The 17,917-nt window shown below is 41.5% G+C and overlaps 1 protein-coding gene across 1 annotated transcript in view; it reads right to left on the bottom strand.

The window, feature by feature from the left end:
• CA10 (carbonic anhydrase 10) overlaps positions 1-17,917 on the bottom strand; it is a 491,593-nt gene that overhangs the window by 268,035 nt on the left and 205,641 nt on the right. The window contains exon 4 of the mRNA XM_042915031.1: positions 12,349-12,491. Within this exon, the coding sequence (XP_042770965.1) occupies positions 12,349-12,491 (143 nt within the window). The remainder of the gene's footprint in view (positions 1-12,348; positions 12,492-17,917) is intronic.

Here is a 17,917-nt window from a genome sequence, read left to right as displayed (position 1 = left end):
GAGTCACTCAAGCTCAAAATAAACAATTTGGGAGTCATCAAGCACTGAGCTGATTTCTATATTCAAGCCTACCTAGCACACCAGCAATAAATAGTAGCAAGCTATACATACTGCATAATCCCTTTCTATCCCAGCACGAGTCATGCATACTGCTCCTGTTGAGAAATCAGTGAAAATAGCTACTTGGCTAAAAAAAAAAAAAAAAAAAAAAAAAAAAGACTTGCTTTCTCTCAACTAAAAAAAATATGTTTTCTGAATATTTCAGAGGAAATGCAAATTAAGAAATATCTCTGCTCCCTAGAATGTGATGTGAGGCCTCTCTGAGATATGAAGGTAGGAGGAGATATTTTCAGGCAGGTGAGATGCTGCCACGTTGACAGGTTTCTATTGACTCTGACACACCAAACTGTGTGGGTGTGTATGTTTTCACTCCTTGGAAATCATGCACCTTCATCATATGATATCATATGATATCATGACATCATATGATATCATAGGTAAATATGTTTTGTACATGGTTAGAGCATGTGGGTTTCAGGGCTAACGGCCAATGACTAATGTTATATTAAGTGTCACGTCGGATGAAGAGCTTAGTAAACACAGGAAAAGGATCTGTTCAGAACCTGAAGTAGGTAAGGCTCACATTAACAAAATGAAATACCTTACTGAATAGACACTGGGTTTATTGTATGAAAAAAAAGAAAAAGAAAAAGAGATGCCAGGCTGAGCCAGCTAATCTCTTAAAATTTTTTATTTATCTTTTTAATAAAAATTGTATATAGTTAAGGTGTGCAACATGATGATTTGATATAGATAGACAGATAGATAGAGAGTGAAATGATTACCACAGTCAAACTAACGTTTCCATCTACTCAGAGTTAGCATTTTCTTATTGTTGGTGAGAACACCTGAAATCCACCATCTTTGCAAATTTCCAGCATTCAATATGGCATTATGCTCCTTATTAGATCTCTGCGCGTACTCATCTTATGTAACTACACACTGTGGTGGTGGCGGGTGGGGGTGCCTGGGTGGCGGCTCAGTTGGTTGAGCGTCCAATTCTTGATTTTGGCTCGGGTCATGATCTCACGGTTCATGAGATTGAGCCCTGCGTCAGGCTCCATGCTAAGCAGGCTTGGGATTCTCTCTCCTTCTCTCTGCTCTTTCCCCACTTGTGTGAGCACGTGCACTCTTTCTCTCTCTCTCTCAAAATAAATACACATTTAAAAATAGACAAACAGGGGTGCCTGGGTGGCTCAGTTGGTGGAGCGTCCAACTTCGGCTCAGGCCATGATCTCGTAGTCCATGAGTTTGAGCCCCGCGTCAGGCTCTGTGCTGACAGCTCAGAGCCTGAAGCCTGCTTGGGATTCTGTGTCTCCCTCTCTCTCTGACCCTCCCCCACTCATGCTCACATGTACACTCTCTCTCTCTCTCATAAATAAACATTAAAAAAATTCAAAATAAATACAAAATAAAAACAAACAAACAAGCAAACTACAACATTGGGGTGGGGAGGTGGGGAAATGGAAGAATGAAATGGCTACTCTTAACATTTTGCACAATTTGGATCTTGGCCCTAACACAACAAGGGATTAGAATGCTGACATTCTAAAGTGATAAAAATATGAGATATTGGAAAGAAATGGATTGATGAATTATTCTTAATCCTTCAGGCAACATTAATAAAGTTGTTTCTATAGGACATTAAATTTTCATAAGAAAAATTAGAAGTCTGTAGTTGCTCATATGTTCAATGGCTCACGATGCTTACACTCCCCAATTCAGACCTTTTATTCTAGTTTTCTGGTTTTAATGTAGTTCTTTTGCTTCAGAAAAGCAGAACTAAGAAGAAAATTTGTATTTTCTTAAGTCCTTCAAACAGAATCTGCTTTGCTTTTTTCCCCTGCAGTGATGGGGAAATTATTATTTGTTTTTATTTTCAGACCAAAGGTACCTGGTTTCTAGGCAACGATAGAGCCCTTTAACAGGACTCAAGGTCTTGGAAGTTCAGGTAGGAGGAGCCTGGCCAGTTTATGCAGTCAAATGAAAAGGCTTACCTGGAGTAGACAGAGCCTTCCTGGATAGAATACACAACTGATGTCAGACTTTTTAATATCAAAATCCAGAACTTCTCTTGGGTATACAACTGTTTCTATATTGCCCAGGTGTCCTATCAGTTTTATCTCCTTGACTGTGATGGAGACACTTCTTCTGGAATGTTTGAAAGATGAGGCAAGCTGGGAGAGGTCTGTAAAAATTAGGTCATGTCTTTCCCTTTTCTCCTGCTCTTCTCCCCCATTTTTAGGTGAATGGCAAGAGAGCTGAGTTCCAAGCAGCATATGCAAATAAGACACTTTGTCATCTATTTTTGGAAGGACAGTTAATTTGTAAAATGCCTGTTGGTTTCATCTGTGGAATCAATTAACCAGAAAACTAAACTACCATGTGGTTAACACCCATGAAATTCCTGGAAGAAATAATTCCTTCTAGAAATTCATTTGCCTGTAAATTCATTAGGCATCTTGACTTAATTCCCTTCATATTCTCATAAAAAATTGGACTCAGTCCCCAGATAACTTGAATTTTCTCTTATTTAAGTGTTGCTGCCCAGATCAGAGAACTGTCAGTCCTTCTAAAATGTGTGAAAGGGGAGTCCCTATTCCACTCTGATGCAGAGGAGAGAAGGCACACAGGTCGTCCCTCAGTCACCTGTACCCAACCAGGAGGAAGGAGGGAGGAAAGGAAAGGGGGACAGAGAAATGGGGCAAGGTGAACTGGAGAAAGGAGACTGGGGAGGGGAGCAAAGGGTAGGAGAGCAAGTCAGAGTGACAGAGAAGAGAAATGTAAATGAGGAGAGAGGGGGTGGTCAGGGAAGACCAAGAATCAGGAAAGGAAAGCAAAGACTTTTCTAATACTCACCAGAGGAATAAAGAATGAGACAGAACCAGATATATTTATAAACTACTAAAGCCAGCATCCAGGTGTTTCCTTCAAAGGCTTGCCTAATGACTGCATTGATTTTCTGCGTGATGTCAAGAGGGACACATTACAAGCAGCGGCCAAGAGAGTGAGCAGCAGTCCTGAGCCTCGCTCTAAGCTGGGCGACAGTGCAGGAGAGCCAGAAACCAACCACAGAGCGCCTTAGCCCCGAGCCCGTTTCCAACTTTCAAGACAGCGTCAGTCTCTTGCATTTTGCTTATCTCTCATCACTCTTCAGCACCGCGCACTGAACCTGCCACTGCCTGCGAAACGCTCTGCTCTGAGCATAAACACAATTACCTTGGCCTCATTTTCTTTATCTTGAATCAAAGTCCTTTCTTGGAACATTCCCCCATCCTAGCTATTCAGAGCAAAATATCCCAAAGGAGAAGGAGTCCTCTATTCAAAACTCTGAGGAGTAATTTTGATAGTGGATGAGAAAGACGAGAAGGCAGGTTAGTTCCAAACTAACGCTAGGGCTTTAAAGGGAGCTTTCCTTTGAGAGGGTGTACATCTTAGCTAAATCTGTATTTCGGGGGTCAGCCTCAAAGAAACATATTCCACGTGCCCGGCTAACCATTATTCATAATTGCCAGATGGGAAGAGGATTCCGGGCCAGGTCGAGGCTCCCCTCTGATGCTGGAGCTTTTCCACCACAGCCAGTGGACCTGGGAGCTTGCCGCAACTCTTTCTGTGCTGGGGGTTCTCAGCGAAACACAGGGATGTCATTCACCCTCCACACTTTGAAATAAAGTCTGGTCCAAGCCATTTCCAGACACTAGCACTGGTTCTCTGTGTCTGAGGCTGCACGGGACAGGTACTGTTAGAAGCCACCTGTAATTTACCTTCAAATACCGTCCTTTCAGAGAGAGAGAGAGAGAGAGGGAGAGAAACAGAAAGAGAATTGAACAGAGAATATACAGAATGTCTGCTTCTTCTCATCACTCTTTCCTGTGTCTCCTTCTGCACTTTGTCAACATTTTTCCATTAGTTATTCTAGCCATCAGCACGGAGGGATCCGACCGTAATATCCCAGATAGTCTCTTCTCGCTGAAGGTGATTACAGGACAGTGACCTCACTTATCGTGGAGCAGTACCTTATGTACTATGTAATTAGGTTGAATTTGTCTCCTGGTATCTTCCCCGTGCTATTTACGCATGCTGCACACATTATCCAGTAACTTCCTCTACCATTTCGCATGTAGCGATTTTACAACAAATGCAGCCCAGCCTGAATCTGTGCAGCTATTTATAAACATACACCTGAGAGGAAAGCTTTACCTTTATGCCTCCCAAATTTCAAACTTTTGGACAGGGGGCACTGGCGAGGTGGTTTGGGATTTTTAGTTTGCTGTCCACTTTACCTCTTGGCATATATGTTACAGATTTTAAAGTGAGTATGAGATTCTTTGACAGAGAAACCCAAGTGGGAGTTAAGTTGTGTTTTCTCGCTAACAGCCACAACATGTCTGATGGTCGCTGCCATGGTTTGAATGTTGGCGTCCTCCCAAAGTTTGTATGTTCGAATCTTAACCCCTAAGGTGGTGGTAACAAGAGGAGGGGTCTTTGGGAGGTGATTAGGTTATAAGGGCAGAGCCCTCGTGATCAGGATTGGAGCCATTATAAAAGAGGCCCCACAGAGCTTCCTGGTCCCTTCAGCATGTGAGGACTCAGCAAGAAGGAAGATGCCAGCAGGCAACCATGCCAGTGCCTTGATCTTGGACATCCCCCCCCAGCCGCCAACACTGTGAGAGATAGATTTCCATTCTTTAGAAGCCACCCAGTCACTGACAGTTGGTTACAGCAGCCTGAATGGATGAAGACAGTAGTTAACAATTGTGGTGTATCTCCTCTGCCAGCCACTGGCCCCATAACTTGCTTATAACCTGCCTAATAGGTTCGCTATTCCATGTACTTCCCTTCATCCCAGCCCTGCAAGAGGGGTACTGTTACAACCTCTCTTTTACAGGAGAGGGAACTAAAGCTCCGAGAGGTTAGGTTTCTCCTATCTAGGTGGTTGGTGATAAACCTAAAATCTAAACCCAAAGCAGAACATCTGTGGACATCTATCCTCCCCCAAACGAAGGTCTACGTTGTCTTATTTTTTTTTAAGTTTATTTATTTTTGAGAGAGAGAGAGTGAGTTCAGGGGAGGGGGGGCGGAGAGAATCCCAAGCAGGCTCTGTTCTGTCAGCACGGAGCCTGTCTCAGGACTGGAACTCATGAACCGTGAAATCATGACCTGAGCCAAAATCAAGAGTTTGGACGCCTAACCAAGTCACCCAGGTGCCCCAAGGTCAACATTGTCTTAATGTCCTTGCTTCCTCTAACTGTAACTTTAAAAAACCTTCCTGCTCTGCAATCCTACACTCATTCTGGGCCTTATTCTCCCTTAAACCATTTTCAAAGATTCCTTCCACTTTTGTCCCCCTCTGTGACTATAAGCCCTTTCTCTTACATCTTTTAGATGCCATTTTAACACATATTTTTGGCAAAACTCCCTGAGCCACCACACCAGTATCTTTAGTCACTACCACTTCCTTTATTTGGTATCATCATTTGTAATTTTGTTACCATTATTTCATTGTTAAGAGCTTCTCAATCCTCTAGAGTTACCTTCCGTGAGGCAAAGAGATCACATCTATTCTAACTATATTACAAAAATTCACCTTTTGAAGGTTTAGGATCTATGTCTGACAACAGTTATTAGCTTTTTTTTTTTTTTTTAATATTAGCTACCGTATTTTCTAAGATAATACACCCACTTTCCTCTAGAATTTTATTGTCCATTCCATACCACCAAGCTGCTTTAGATCCAAATAAAGAGACCCTTTATTGCCTCCTTCTGAGAAAGGATATTATCAATGTGGCAAGTCAAGAAATTTATCAAGCCACAAAATACAAATGAGTAAGAATTACATTCACTTCTTCATCAGCTCTTACAGATCTGCTCTATCCCACAAGCCTATGTGAAATTATGTGTATCATTTTCACACCAGAGCTTCAGTATAAAAAGACCCATGGTACTTAAAGATAGCTAATGAGTTCCAAATGGGAAGGAATACTTACCTATGAAAGTTTAATATCAGTTATCCAATAAAAACCAGCACCACTGTAACCCATTTAGATGGCAAAATGGATCTATCCTTATATTTCTGTAATCTTTCACACGTGGAGCCAGAACATTTAACATTTAAAGACCCTTCTGCAAACAGTATTTCATTCTACCTATCTTTCCATGCTAGCTCACATTCTAGCACCTCCATAAAGTCTGGTTTGGCCAACCCAACTTCTTACCACCATTAAATAGTAACGTCAAAATGACTGATTTGCTAATTAATCATTTCACTGCTGCCTTAGTATCTCTTCCACTATTATCTCAAATAGTTATTTAAATCAGTTACTATGATTTAACTTCTGTATATATGTATTTTCTCCCCTAATATATCTCAAAGCCCTTGAAGGAACATAAATGCCTCACTCATAAAAGGTTTCTTAGCGTAGCAAATGTAGACATGCCATGAACTGCAATGATTAATTGCGGTCAACTATATTTTCCTATCAGGTTCATGGAGAAATTTAAAAATAGAGAAGTGATAAGATTTTAGGCACCAAACCAATCCACAGTCATTATTTTTCTCAACATATTTCAGGAAAAGTACTATAACTGAAAATTAGTTTCTAATGACAGATTCTGTTGATAGCAAGGTTACTCTTCATCATGGGACTTGCTCATATTTTTCCTGCCTTGAGTCAAAGCAACTTTTAACTAAGTCCACATAAACCATTTGTTTGGTAATCAAAGATAATCTCGGTTCAGTTCAAATCAACCAGCACTGTCACAGATAACCCCACAGATATAAAATGAAAATATGAAAGCACATTTATCATGAGGAGCCCTTAATTGAAGACAGGGAGACAAGGCAAGTAAAACTAATATACTATAGGCCAAGGTTAGGTCCTAAAAGAAATACAAGCAAGTTACTTAAGAAGTCAAATGATGAGAGATTTCACCATCCACTAAAGAGATCAAGAGGAGTATCATGGAGGAGGTAACACTGGTACCAGAGAGGTTGAATAATAAAAAGGTAGGGATGGGGATTGCTAAGGTACAGAGGTACATCAGGTGAAGGGTTATGTTGTGTCCAAAGCACAGGGGAAGGTGAGATACAGTCAATTAAAAAAAAAAAGTATTACAATCTCACTGAGAACAAAACATAGACATAACATGCAAGAGGAATAAGGCTCTGGAGGGGAGATCTGGGGCCATCTTACAAGGACTGTGAATGCCGGGCCGAGACATTTATACCTAATTTGATAGGTAATGATGAGTTTTATTACCTCATATTCATTTAATGGGAAATTTGGAAATGGTCACATAGATAAAATGTATAGCCTTGTGTTGGGTGTTATCTGTTTGCCCCTTCCAATCTGCCTTCACCTTGCTCTGTGGCCTGGAGGCTGGCTTATGCAGACTGAGTCAACAGTCTTGTCTTGGTCTGTGACTTCTCCCTAGAGGGAGCCTGGCATAAGTGGGGGTGGAGAGAAGTGCAGCTGAGGTCTTTAGTCCTCAGATCCATCCCAGTGGGTGGCATGGGCTAGCAATTAATCCTGCCTTATATTCTGGGTCATCTTACATTCTGGAAGTCAGAGGTAAAAAAATCAGTTTTGCTGGGCTAAAATCCAGGTTTTAGCAGGGCTGTGTTCCTTCTGGAGACTATAGGGAAGAATCTGTTTCTTTGCCCTTTTCAAGCTTCTAGAGGCTGCCCAGATTCTTTGGCTCATGGCAACACATCACTCTGACCTCTGCTTCCTTTGTCACATCCCCTTCTGTGCCTTGGATGCTCCTGCCTCTCTGTCTTTTCCTTATAAGAACCCTGTGATTCCAATGGGTCTATCTGGATGATATCAGATGAACTTCCCATTTTAAGATGCTTAATTTAATCACACCTTCAAGATACCTTGTGCCATGTAAGATAACATATGTACAAGTTCTGGGGATTAGGAGATGCATATCTTTAGGAGAGGGCATTATTCCAACTACCATATTTGCCAACTGTAAGTATATCTTTGCCTAAACTGAAAGGATAAGTAAAAAAAAAACACAAAAAACAGGTGTTTTTCAGATTATTAAATTAATGCAAGCTTGTCATAGAAAATCTAGAAGCTTCAGGAAAGTAGAAAGAAAACAACATAACATCACATTTAATCCTGGTCTCTTTTCTATGCATAGCATGGGTTTATTTATTTATTTATTTGTTTGTTTGTTTGTTTGTTTGTTTATTTTTGAGAGACAGAGCACAAGCAGGAGAGGGGCAGAGAGAGAGGGAGACACAGAGTCTGAAGCAGGCTCCAGGTTCTGAGCTGTCAGCACAGAGCCCGACACGGGGCTTGAACTCACAAACTGAGATCATGACCTGAGCCGAAGTTGGACGCTTAAATGACTGAGTCATCCAGGCGCCCCATAGCATGGGTACTTTTTAAATGAAATTGGGATCATGAAGTGAATGACTTTAGATGCTATCTTTTACATTTAACATATCATGAGCAATTCCCATGTCACTAACTACTGAGATGTCCATTTTATCAAAAGAGCTAAAAGGTGAGGAAAAATGCCAAAACTAATTTTTGGTTAAAATGGCAGGATCGGCATGTGATTTTTGACTCAGTTTTAATACGTGTTTTCTTCTTTTACTACAAACCACGTCTTCCATGAAGGCTAACCCCACCTCTTAATCCAGAAACCCTCCAGCACTCACCTGTGTCAGAGAATACTCCAGGCACATATCTAGAGGAATTTCTGCACCCCCAAAATGATCAAGCCAACCACTCAGATTTTGCTGTGAATAACATTCACACTTTACACTGTTGTATGCAAATTACCAAGAAGCTGACTTACGTGAATAGCACATGAAAATTAATACACAAACACATATTGTACACTCACTTTGGTGTGGGGGAAAAAGACCACATGTGAATCTGTACATGCCCATTGACTACCAAGGGTGTCCATCTTTAAAACAGTCAATCAGGCTTGAACCCAGCTTAAAAACACATCATAATCCAATTTCCTACATATAGGGTGTTAAATGATCTGAGATCATGAGGGAAGAATTATCTCCACCCGCCCACTCTGATTCCTGAGTTGACTCAGGAGCTTTATCTAGAATAGATTAATTATCTCCAAGATTTTAAAAAACTGTTTAGACTGTTGGGAATTAAGTTGAATGGGGGTCAAGGGTGGGAGATGGATTCCAAGGTAAAATTGTTATGTCCATATGCAACCTAAACTTAAGTGAGTATTGTTTTTTTTAAACACTTTTTTAATGTTATTATTTATTTTTGAGACAGAGAGAGACAGAGCATGAGCAGTGGAGGGGCAGAGAGAGAGGGAGACACAGAATCTGAAGCAGGATCCAGGCTCTGAGCTGTCGGCACAAAGCCCGACGTGGGGCTTGAACTCACAGACCGTGAGATCATGACCTGAGCCGAAGTCAGACGCTTAACCAACTGAGCCACCCAGGCGCCCCAAGTGAGTATTGTTTGAAAAGCACAGTCATTTTAAATTTTGCCCATAAGAATCCTATGTGTCAGATACAAACAACTGGGTAACAAATACTCTCTTTCAAGAAAAAAAAAAACAAACAAACAAACAAACAAAAAAAAAAAACACCAAACATTGCTTAAGAATTACCATTGAAAATAAGCAACCTAAAAAGAAGAACTATCACTGTTCAAGTATAATGAATATACTCTGTTGTATCCAAGACATCATATGTTTTGATTGTCATGTAACTATTATCATTCTTTGTATTCTTGCATTCAGGGTAAATTTCAGCCCTTGCTCATGCTAAGATAAGCCGTAATTCATCATCTGAACCCTATGTCAGGCCAAATACATGAAAAAAAACAAACATAGTAACACAAGTCAGAGATCACAGCAAGGGTACTTCATGGGCTTATTATGCATAAGGTACACTTAAACAGGAGCAAGAATAATGCTCATGGATAAAAATGTGACATAAAACACATAATGACTGGGATACACTTAACATGCTGATATCCAGCTGATCTCAGACTTCAAAATGTGGTACCTTGCCCAAAACCTCCCAGTCTTTTAAACCTTTTGAATTGGATACATATTTCTTCAAGGCAAAACTAAATTCACAGCAGTCATTTGAATACTCATTCCAAAATAAGTCTCCAAGTCATTAAACACCACCTTTAAAAAGCTTGCAAACGTGATTTAGCTATTGTCTATCAAGTTTAGACATTTCATTACCAGTTGGTCCTACTACTATCTCTATTCTATTTTCCACCTTTTGCTAATGCAAAGGAAACCATCAGACAGTTCTCAGCTTTTCAAACAGCTGACAACACAAATCGTGCCAGATATAAATATTTACATCGTCAAAAGTAAATGTTTCCAAAATTCCAAACTCCAGTGCTTTTGAAAATTGATTTGGATCAGGTACACTTTACTGAATTGGAAACATAAAAAAAATATATATATCACTTTCAACAACAACAAAAATATCAAACCAAAACATAGGAGTGCTTTTTAACACTAGGCTGTCTCCCCCATCTCTTCTTTCCCAATAAATTTAAGGGAGAAGCAGGCTTGAATTAGTTATTTTTTTCTTTCACATCAATATTTTCCTCTAAGATGGGCTGATAGAAAGTGAGAATTATGTATCCATTCCTGTGTTAGATCGCCACCTTTCCCATCCCGTGCCCAGTGTGCTCTTGACTGAACAATGCTTCATTCGCTTGCCATAACTCAGGAAAAAGATCCAGCTCCTTCACACAGCCTCTAGATCTGGCCTCCATCTTCCTTTTCCATCTGTTCCTCCTGCCTATACCTCTATGGTCTCTGGGCTTCAGTCTTGCTGGTTACCTTTCAGCTAATTTCTGGAACTCAGGTCCCACCCCTCATTCTGAATTTTTACTGCTTCTCCCTCTGTGTAGGACACAAATTATTCCCTCCATCATCCTCCCCAAGAAGGAAAGAAAGACTGAGTACTCAAAAGTTCAACTTGTCCTTTACTGGTCAGTGGACCTACCCATGTTCATGACTTGAATAAGAGAGGTGTGTGTAGAACCCAGGTTAAGTTCCCTTTAGAGTTTGTAAAAATAAAACTTCAAATGGACCAATAATTTGGATAGGTTAATTTTTGTGGAATCAGAGCAATAAACTACATGACCTACATAGGACTTTTCTACACAAATGCTTCTCAAGTCCTATTTAAAATAACACACAGATACTACATAGAGAAATAGTTACAATCACGTGCAATGTCTTTAGAACTCATTTTGTGACTGGAGTCAAAGCCACTAACAACTCTTAAATAAGTCATTCGACTTTGGGTTTGTTTGTTTGGTTGGTTGGTGTTTTGGTGACAGGTAATAGGAAAAAACATGTTCCAATACATCAGAAGGGGGCAAAAATTCTTATAGATTCCATGATAAGTGAGGTAAACAGGCTGCGGATGTAGAGAGCAGAGCCCAAGAAAGGCAAACCCTGGAGAATCAGCTGCCGGCAGTAACAAAGTTGTCCATAATTTTAATCCTAATTTCTTGGACACAAACGATTTTCCATTCCTCTTGAGTTTGCAATAACTAAATCACCTTCAAACACAATTTTCTGTGTGTGTGTGTTTTCCATTTTCAATGATCTACTCAACAGTAAAAGGTAGCCAAAAAGAAATTAGCCCACAAGAGAAACGCTAGAACCCAGCGACGAGAAGATCCCCATGGGCATCATGCCCTTCCACACATGAAGGCGGAGTGCATCGAGGGAGGTTGGTGGGGGGGAAGGGACACTGGTATGAGAATGACAAGGCACAACTCAGCATTTCTGTGCAGAAGTTAGGATTCTTAGCCAGCAAGATGCCCCTAGGAAGATTAATTATTGATTTTCTTATAAATCATCTAAGGTGATTTTTGTTTGTTTTTCTTTCCAAAATGATAAATATCTGATTTTACTTTTGTTAAACAAATTATTCTTTCACTTTGTTGAAGTTAAAAGAAGCCCCAGTAAAGAGGTTTCTGAGAGGAGAGATTTTCCCAGTGTGATATGCTTGGGAAGCAACACTGCTTTCTGACCTTCATGGGGTACTGAGGGATAGGGCCTCCGGCAACCTCCAGGGGGTACAAAGTAATTAGAGAAGCATGAGGGTTTGACCAGCTAGAGAGAGAAAGTACAATTTAGACATAATTATATTTGTTGGCAGTAAGCCTGAGGTCTTTGATTTCACTCCTAGGTGGAAAGACAAACTCATCACAGAGAAGGAGACCTGTAAGACTAGCTTTCAGAATCGGCATCTCTCGGCGCCCTCAACTTCACAATGGAAGCAACATGGCTGCTTACCTTCCTGCCCCCAGTATTGATACGAAGGGGCGTCAGAAAGGGGTCGAAGATCATGTGACTGGTCTCTATGTTGACTGGCGACTGCCGTTTACCCACAGAGCAAAGGTTCCAAGCTGAGTTCACCAATCCCCAGAAAGAAGGAACTAGAAACAAACAAACAAACAATTGTAGGATTAGTCCAGGTGGAAGGTTTGAGAAACAATGCAAAAGGGCCATGGCACAAAAAGGGTGACATCAGAGACAGACACCTAATGTTTCCCACCCATAAAGACCCCTGGGTGTTGCTATGGTATTTTCCTGACTTGGATCTTGGTCAATTTCTCTAAGGTCCACCTTCAGATTTTTTTGTGTCAGATCCATTCACCTTGTGGCCTCTTGGATGAGTACAGTTGGCATTAACACCTTAATGGGAAGACAGCATAGTCCACCTGCATCATCTTTTCATGTGGAGGTACACCAGAGTTTTAGTAATTCCTGAGCTGATGCTCCACTTTTCTGTGTGGCAGGAATGATGTGGGAATCAACCTTGTCCTATATAGTAGGTATTGAAAGCTTTTCAAAGAAAGTAGCATTCGACATATGCAAGGTATTATGTATTCTGTGGGTTGTCGAAACCAAACTGAGGGAGTGAATTACTTTTATGACCCCAATCAATGCCAGACAGGAGCTCAGCAACATGACTCTGTCTTTGTTTAGTCCAGCACTGTGTCACTAACCTAATGTACCAGCAGCTCAAGAATGCATTCACTTGATAGGAAGAGAAAAATGACTTGGGAGTACTGAGTCCAAATATCCAAAGGGGAAATGTCTACTCCTCTTCAGTATCACATTAAAACATTGACAGAAATAAATTTCTATGGCAATTTCCAGTTATTTTCTTCTGTTTAAGAAAGTCAGCAGAGCAGTGGGGAGCCAGTTACTAATTTCATGTCATGGAAGATCACAGACTATATCTTCAGCCTTTTCCTGCCCAACCCCCCACCCCCAGCTCAGTATTTCCACTGAGGCTCTGGATCCATCTCTACGTGGCCTTGAGATTATATGGTCATCATTAGCTCATCCACCCACAGCGTCCATCAACACTACAGTAAGCTCCTGGTGCATGTTCAGCCCTGGGTTAGGCTGAATTTAGAGGAAGGGAGTTACGTACAAGAACAATTATCACACTGTGGTGGTGGGTGGCTGCAGGATGAGGCAAGTGGGTTATAAATCTCGAGGTGAGGGCACTGAACCGGAAGCAGCGCAAGTGGAGTTCGGGAGTGATTCCTAGAGAAGATGAACCTAACAACCAAGTCACGACCCTCCCAGATGCACCTGTCCTCTCAGGAACTCAGGTTTAATTCAGCCTTTAATTTACGGTAGCCATCATTCCTTCTCATGTCACAGATGGAGAAAATTGAGGCAAGAGAGGAGTATGGTAAATACTTGCCAAAGATAGCCTATAAGAGACCCATAATTCAGGAGAAGAATTGGGCTGGATGGCACGTCTAGTACCACTGAAATCCAAAACTCTATGAACCTTTTATTTGTTACAGGCCATTGTTGGGCAGAAGTGGGAGGAAAGCCAAAAACAAGTTCCTCAGATTCTTAGAAGCCTGTTTCAACACCAAAATAAGGTGAGGTTCCTTGTGAAATAAGGAAAATATCTAATTTGGCTTAACCCATTCAATGAGCATATCTGCTGGTTCCATTCCCTTTAGTTTAAAGAGCTTGAACTGGTTTTCCAGCTATAACTGATTTTCAAAATGGCAGCCATGGCCAGAGTAAGAGGGGTAAAAGAGAAGAAGGTGGAGTAGAAAGAAGAACCTGTATGTGTGTTCCTTGGCACTTTCATTTCCCCTTATTATTTAAGTTCTATTATAGCTGCAAGTCACTTAACATCTTTAGAAAGTACCATGCCCTAGCCAAATTATAATATTTAAGGAAGCTCTTGAATTAAACATGTATTTAAAAAATATATAAACAGAAGTCTTCTCTAAACTATTTTTAAATCACCAAAAATCCTATATTTATTCCTCAATCATTTCCAGTTTTTTATGAAAATAAAACCTCCCTCAGTGCCTGCTCCCACCTATCTTTGTCAGCGATGCACATCAACGTGGAAGCTGTGGGGATTCCAGGGATATAGCCATGGCACTGCCACAGATCAGTTGTGTGACTTTAGATAAGGCATTTATCCCTTGGGCTTTGGTTGGTCTCTACAGTCCGTGTGGTAGGCTGAATAATGGCCCTCCTTCAAAGATGTCCACATCCTAATATGTTACCTTCCATAGGCAATGGTGCTGTGCAGAAATGATTAAGTTAAGGGTACTGAGATGATTATCCTTGATTGTCTGGGTGGGCCCAATGTAATCAAAAGGATCTTTTTTAAGAGAGAGGGGTAGGAGGGTCAAAGATTTAGAGAAAAGCTCTAGGGATGGAAAGAGAGTCAGAGAGGAAAGAAGATACTGGCATGGAAGGTGGAGGAAGAGGACAGGAGCTAAGGTGACTTCCAAAAGCTGGAACTGATGAAGCAACAGATTCTTCCCCTAGAGCCTCCAGAAGGAACCACCGGCATGCTGACCCTGGTTTTAACCCCATAAGACTCATTTGGGGCTCCCTCATCCCCTGAACTGTAAGATGATAAATTTGTGATGTGTTAAGTCCCTAAGTTGTGATTACTTATTACAGCCACAGTAGGAAATGAATACAGCCCCCTTTTATTTTTAACACTCTGTGAGACCAGAGCCTCTTGGACAGTCGGGCCACCTATGATGTGTGGGGGGCTTCCCCTGGAAGGCAGCTGCACAATAAATGTAGTTACAGCTATAGCACACAGTGCATTTCATCTATTCCCATGAAAATCATTAACAAAAATAATTCCAACCCTATAAATGGACTGCGAGACTGCTAATAGATGGCAGCACGTGTGGGCAGGTGCTGCTTTGCCTTCCTAACAAACCTCCCACCCCAAAAGCACCCCCACAAAAACATAAACAACAAAAACTTTATGCGAACATCTGCCTTTGCTTTTATTGGGCATAGCATTCTTTATGACAAACAGTTTCAGGGTTTTATATTCCCACTTCACCATCAAGGCCTAAGTGTCTGGTTCTAACCACCTGCTCAGACAATTGAGGAATGGCTTGGAGGCTGGGAGGCTGGGAGGCGCTCGCCCCTGCTCCGCTCCTGAAGGGGTACCTGCGTTTGTTCCCCACTGGACCGCTCACTTGAAATCAGCCATGGATTCATTGTCTTTCAGAAACAGAAGCCATGTTAGAGATCATCTGGCCTAAACACATTCATGAAATCAAGGACTAAACAGCAGAGGGTGACGTCCTCAACCCGAGGCCACGCAGCCAAGGGAGAGGCAGGGGGGAACAAAGTAAGGACCAATGCCTGGGTCTCAAGATTCCTGGTACTTCTCCACCTCCCTTCCTTCCCAGCAGGCTCCATAGGAGGGCATATTACTGTAGCCAGGGAGTTTCAGAGTTAATTGTTGCCATGGCCAACTGTAGACTTTGCTACCCTTTCTTTTTTGGTAAATCAAAAGTAACATCAGTGTCCATTTGCTAGTTAAAATACATTTCAAGTGCCAAGGTTCAAATCAAACTGCTTTGAATGTCAACCATCCCAAATAAAATTAGGATTTTTAAAAAGCCATACAGGGGAGTGCTTGGGTGGCTCAGAAGTCTGTTAAACGTCCGACTTCAGCTCCGGTTATGATCTCATGGTTCATGAGTTCGAGCCCTGCATTGGGCTCTGTGCTATCAGCACAGAGCCCACTTCAAATCCTCTGTCCCCCCCGCCCCTGCTGCTCTTCCTCTCAAAAATAAATAAATGTTAAAAGCAAAAAAAAAAGCCATATATCTATGACTGTGTTAGGAAAAAAAAAAAAAAAAGGCTTCAATCCAGGAAAGAGCGGATGAGCTTAGGTCTCATCTGCAGGGCCCCAAGGAAATCTAATGGGGATGACCGCTCATGAAGAGAGGCTCCAGGGGTTGTGTCCTGGGCCCAGCTGGACTGGGCCAGGTTCTACAGTCCAATGAAAGAAGCCAATGCTCTTAGAATCAGTGTTTGGTGTTGGGACAATAATGAAGGTGTCAAAACCAGTCCAGGGAACTCAGGTACCAAAAGGATCAACTCAAATGTCTGCAAATGTGGTGTAATCTAGGTTCTAGGGAAATGCATTAGGAGGAAGGCTCTGGAGACAGGAGGGCATGGAGATCCCTTATTGGGATCCCTTATGCTTATTGGGGCATGGGAGTAAGCCAGCACACTTTACCTGAAGAACAAGGCTGGACATGTGAACTAAGGCTTCAAGCGTTAGAGTCAGAAACTCTCCCTCTGGATTTGTGCAGACCATTATCCCCAGCATTCGGACACTTAACCATCCTCCATGTTATTGATCCTTCAGGTTAATAAACACCCCATGTCACCCCTGGGAGCAGAATTGCATTGCAGGATACTATGGCACAGCTTCTACTTCCGAATTTAGAGAACCGCTACAGAATTCTTTTTCTCTTAGTTTCCATGACTGTCCCCGTGACTCAAATTTGCAGACTTTCCATCATACTTTAAAAGCATCAGTTATTATGACTTATTGGCTAATGCTGTGTCTTTTTCTAGCTTGACTGTACACCTTATTAAGAAAATAATGTAAATGTACATAAAAGAAAACTGAGTGAGAATCACTCTAACCAATTAATGGACAAGTGGTCTGAAATTGAATGGCATCATCCGGGCCATCCTTTTCACACAATCTTCTAATTTACATATAAACTAGAACACACAACAGACCGGGATGTTTTTGCAAATTAATTTCTGCAGAGCCCAAACGATGGCACTTAACTGCTGCATCACGACCATGTGTTATTTTGCCAAAACATCTCCCCATGGCAATGCTGTATTGTTACCATAAACCACAAATCCCAAGCAGTCTCTTGGCTCAGGGTCCAGCGAGCTATGAAAGACTGGGATTTCAGCTGCTTAAAACATGAGCCTTGGAAAACCCAAAGCAAAACCTATCAGCTGCTCGTTCAAAACCAGTGAACCAAAAAAGCCCCAGTTTAGTTTATTAACACATCATGGTAACTCCCACACAATAACGAAAAAGTTCTCACCAAAACAAGAAATAGATCAGGAGAGCAAGGAACCAGAGGAATCAAGGCTGATATTGAGAGTTAAAATTTGTCCTGGGACTTTTTTTTTTTTTTTTAATCCTAGAAGGTTAGTCTTAGGCATCTCCTTCATTCATCTGTCCTCTTTTTATTTTTCATCTTAGCAGAATTTGCAGAGACCGTGCTGTCGCGGGCAGGGAGTTGGGCACTTGGAATTAATTTATGCGGCTTATGTGAATTTGCTAAATCCTATGGGAACAAGACAAACTCACTAAAAAAGTGTTTACTGACAGCCTATAACATGTCAGGCTTCAGGCTTGACAGTGAGAATTCGTGCAGCAAATATTTGCTGGGGACCTATTACAGGCCAGGCACTGTTAGCAGTCGTGGGTAGTTAGCGACTAACGGAAACAGCTCAAACAGCTCACGCTCTTAGGGGTCTTCCAGTCTAGTGGGGAATATGGGAGACC

Source organism: Panthera leo, chromosome E1, assembly GCF_018350215.1.
Source record: "Panthera leo isolate Ple1 chromosome E1, P.leo_Ple1_pat1.1, whole genome shotgun sequence".
NCBI classification, from domain to species: domain Eukaryota; kingdom Metazoa; phylum Chordata; class Mammalia; order Carnivora; family Felidae; genus Panthera; species Panthera leo.
Note: the sequence above shows the minus strand (reverse complement) of the source record. Positions and strands in the feature narration are given on the sequence as shown.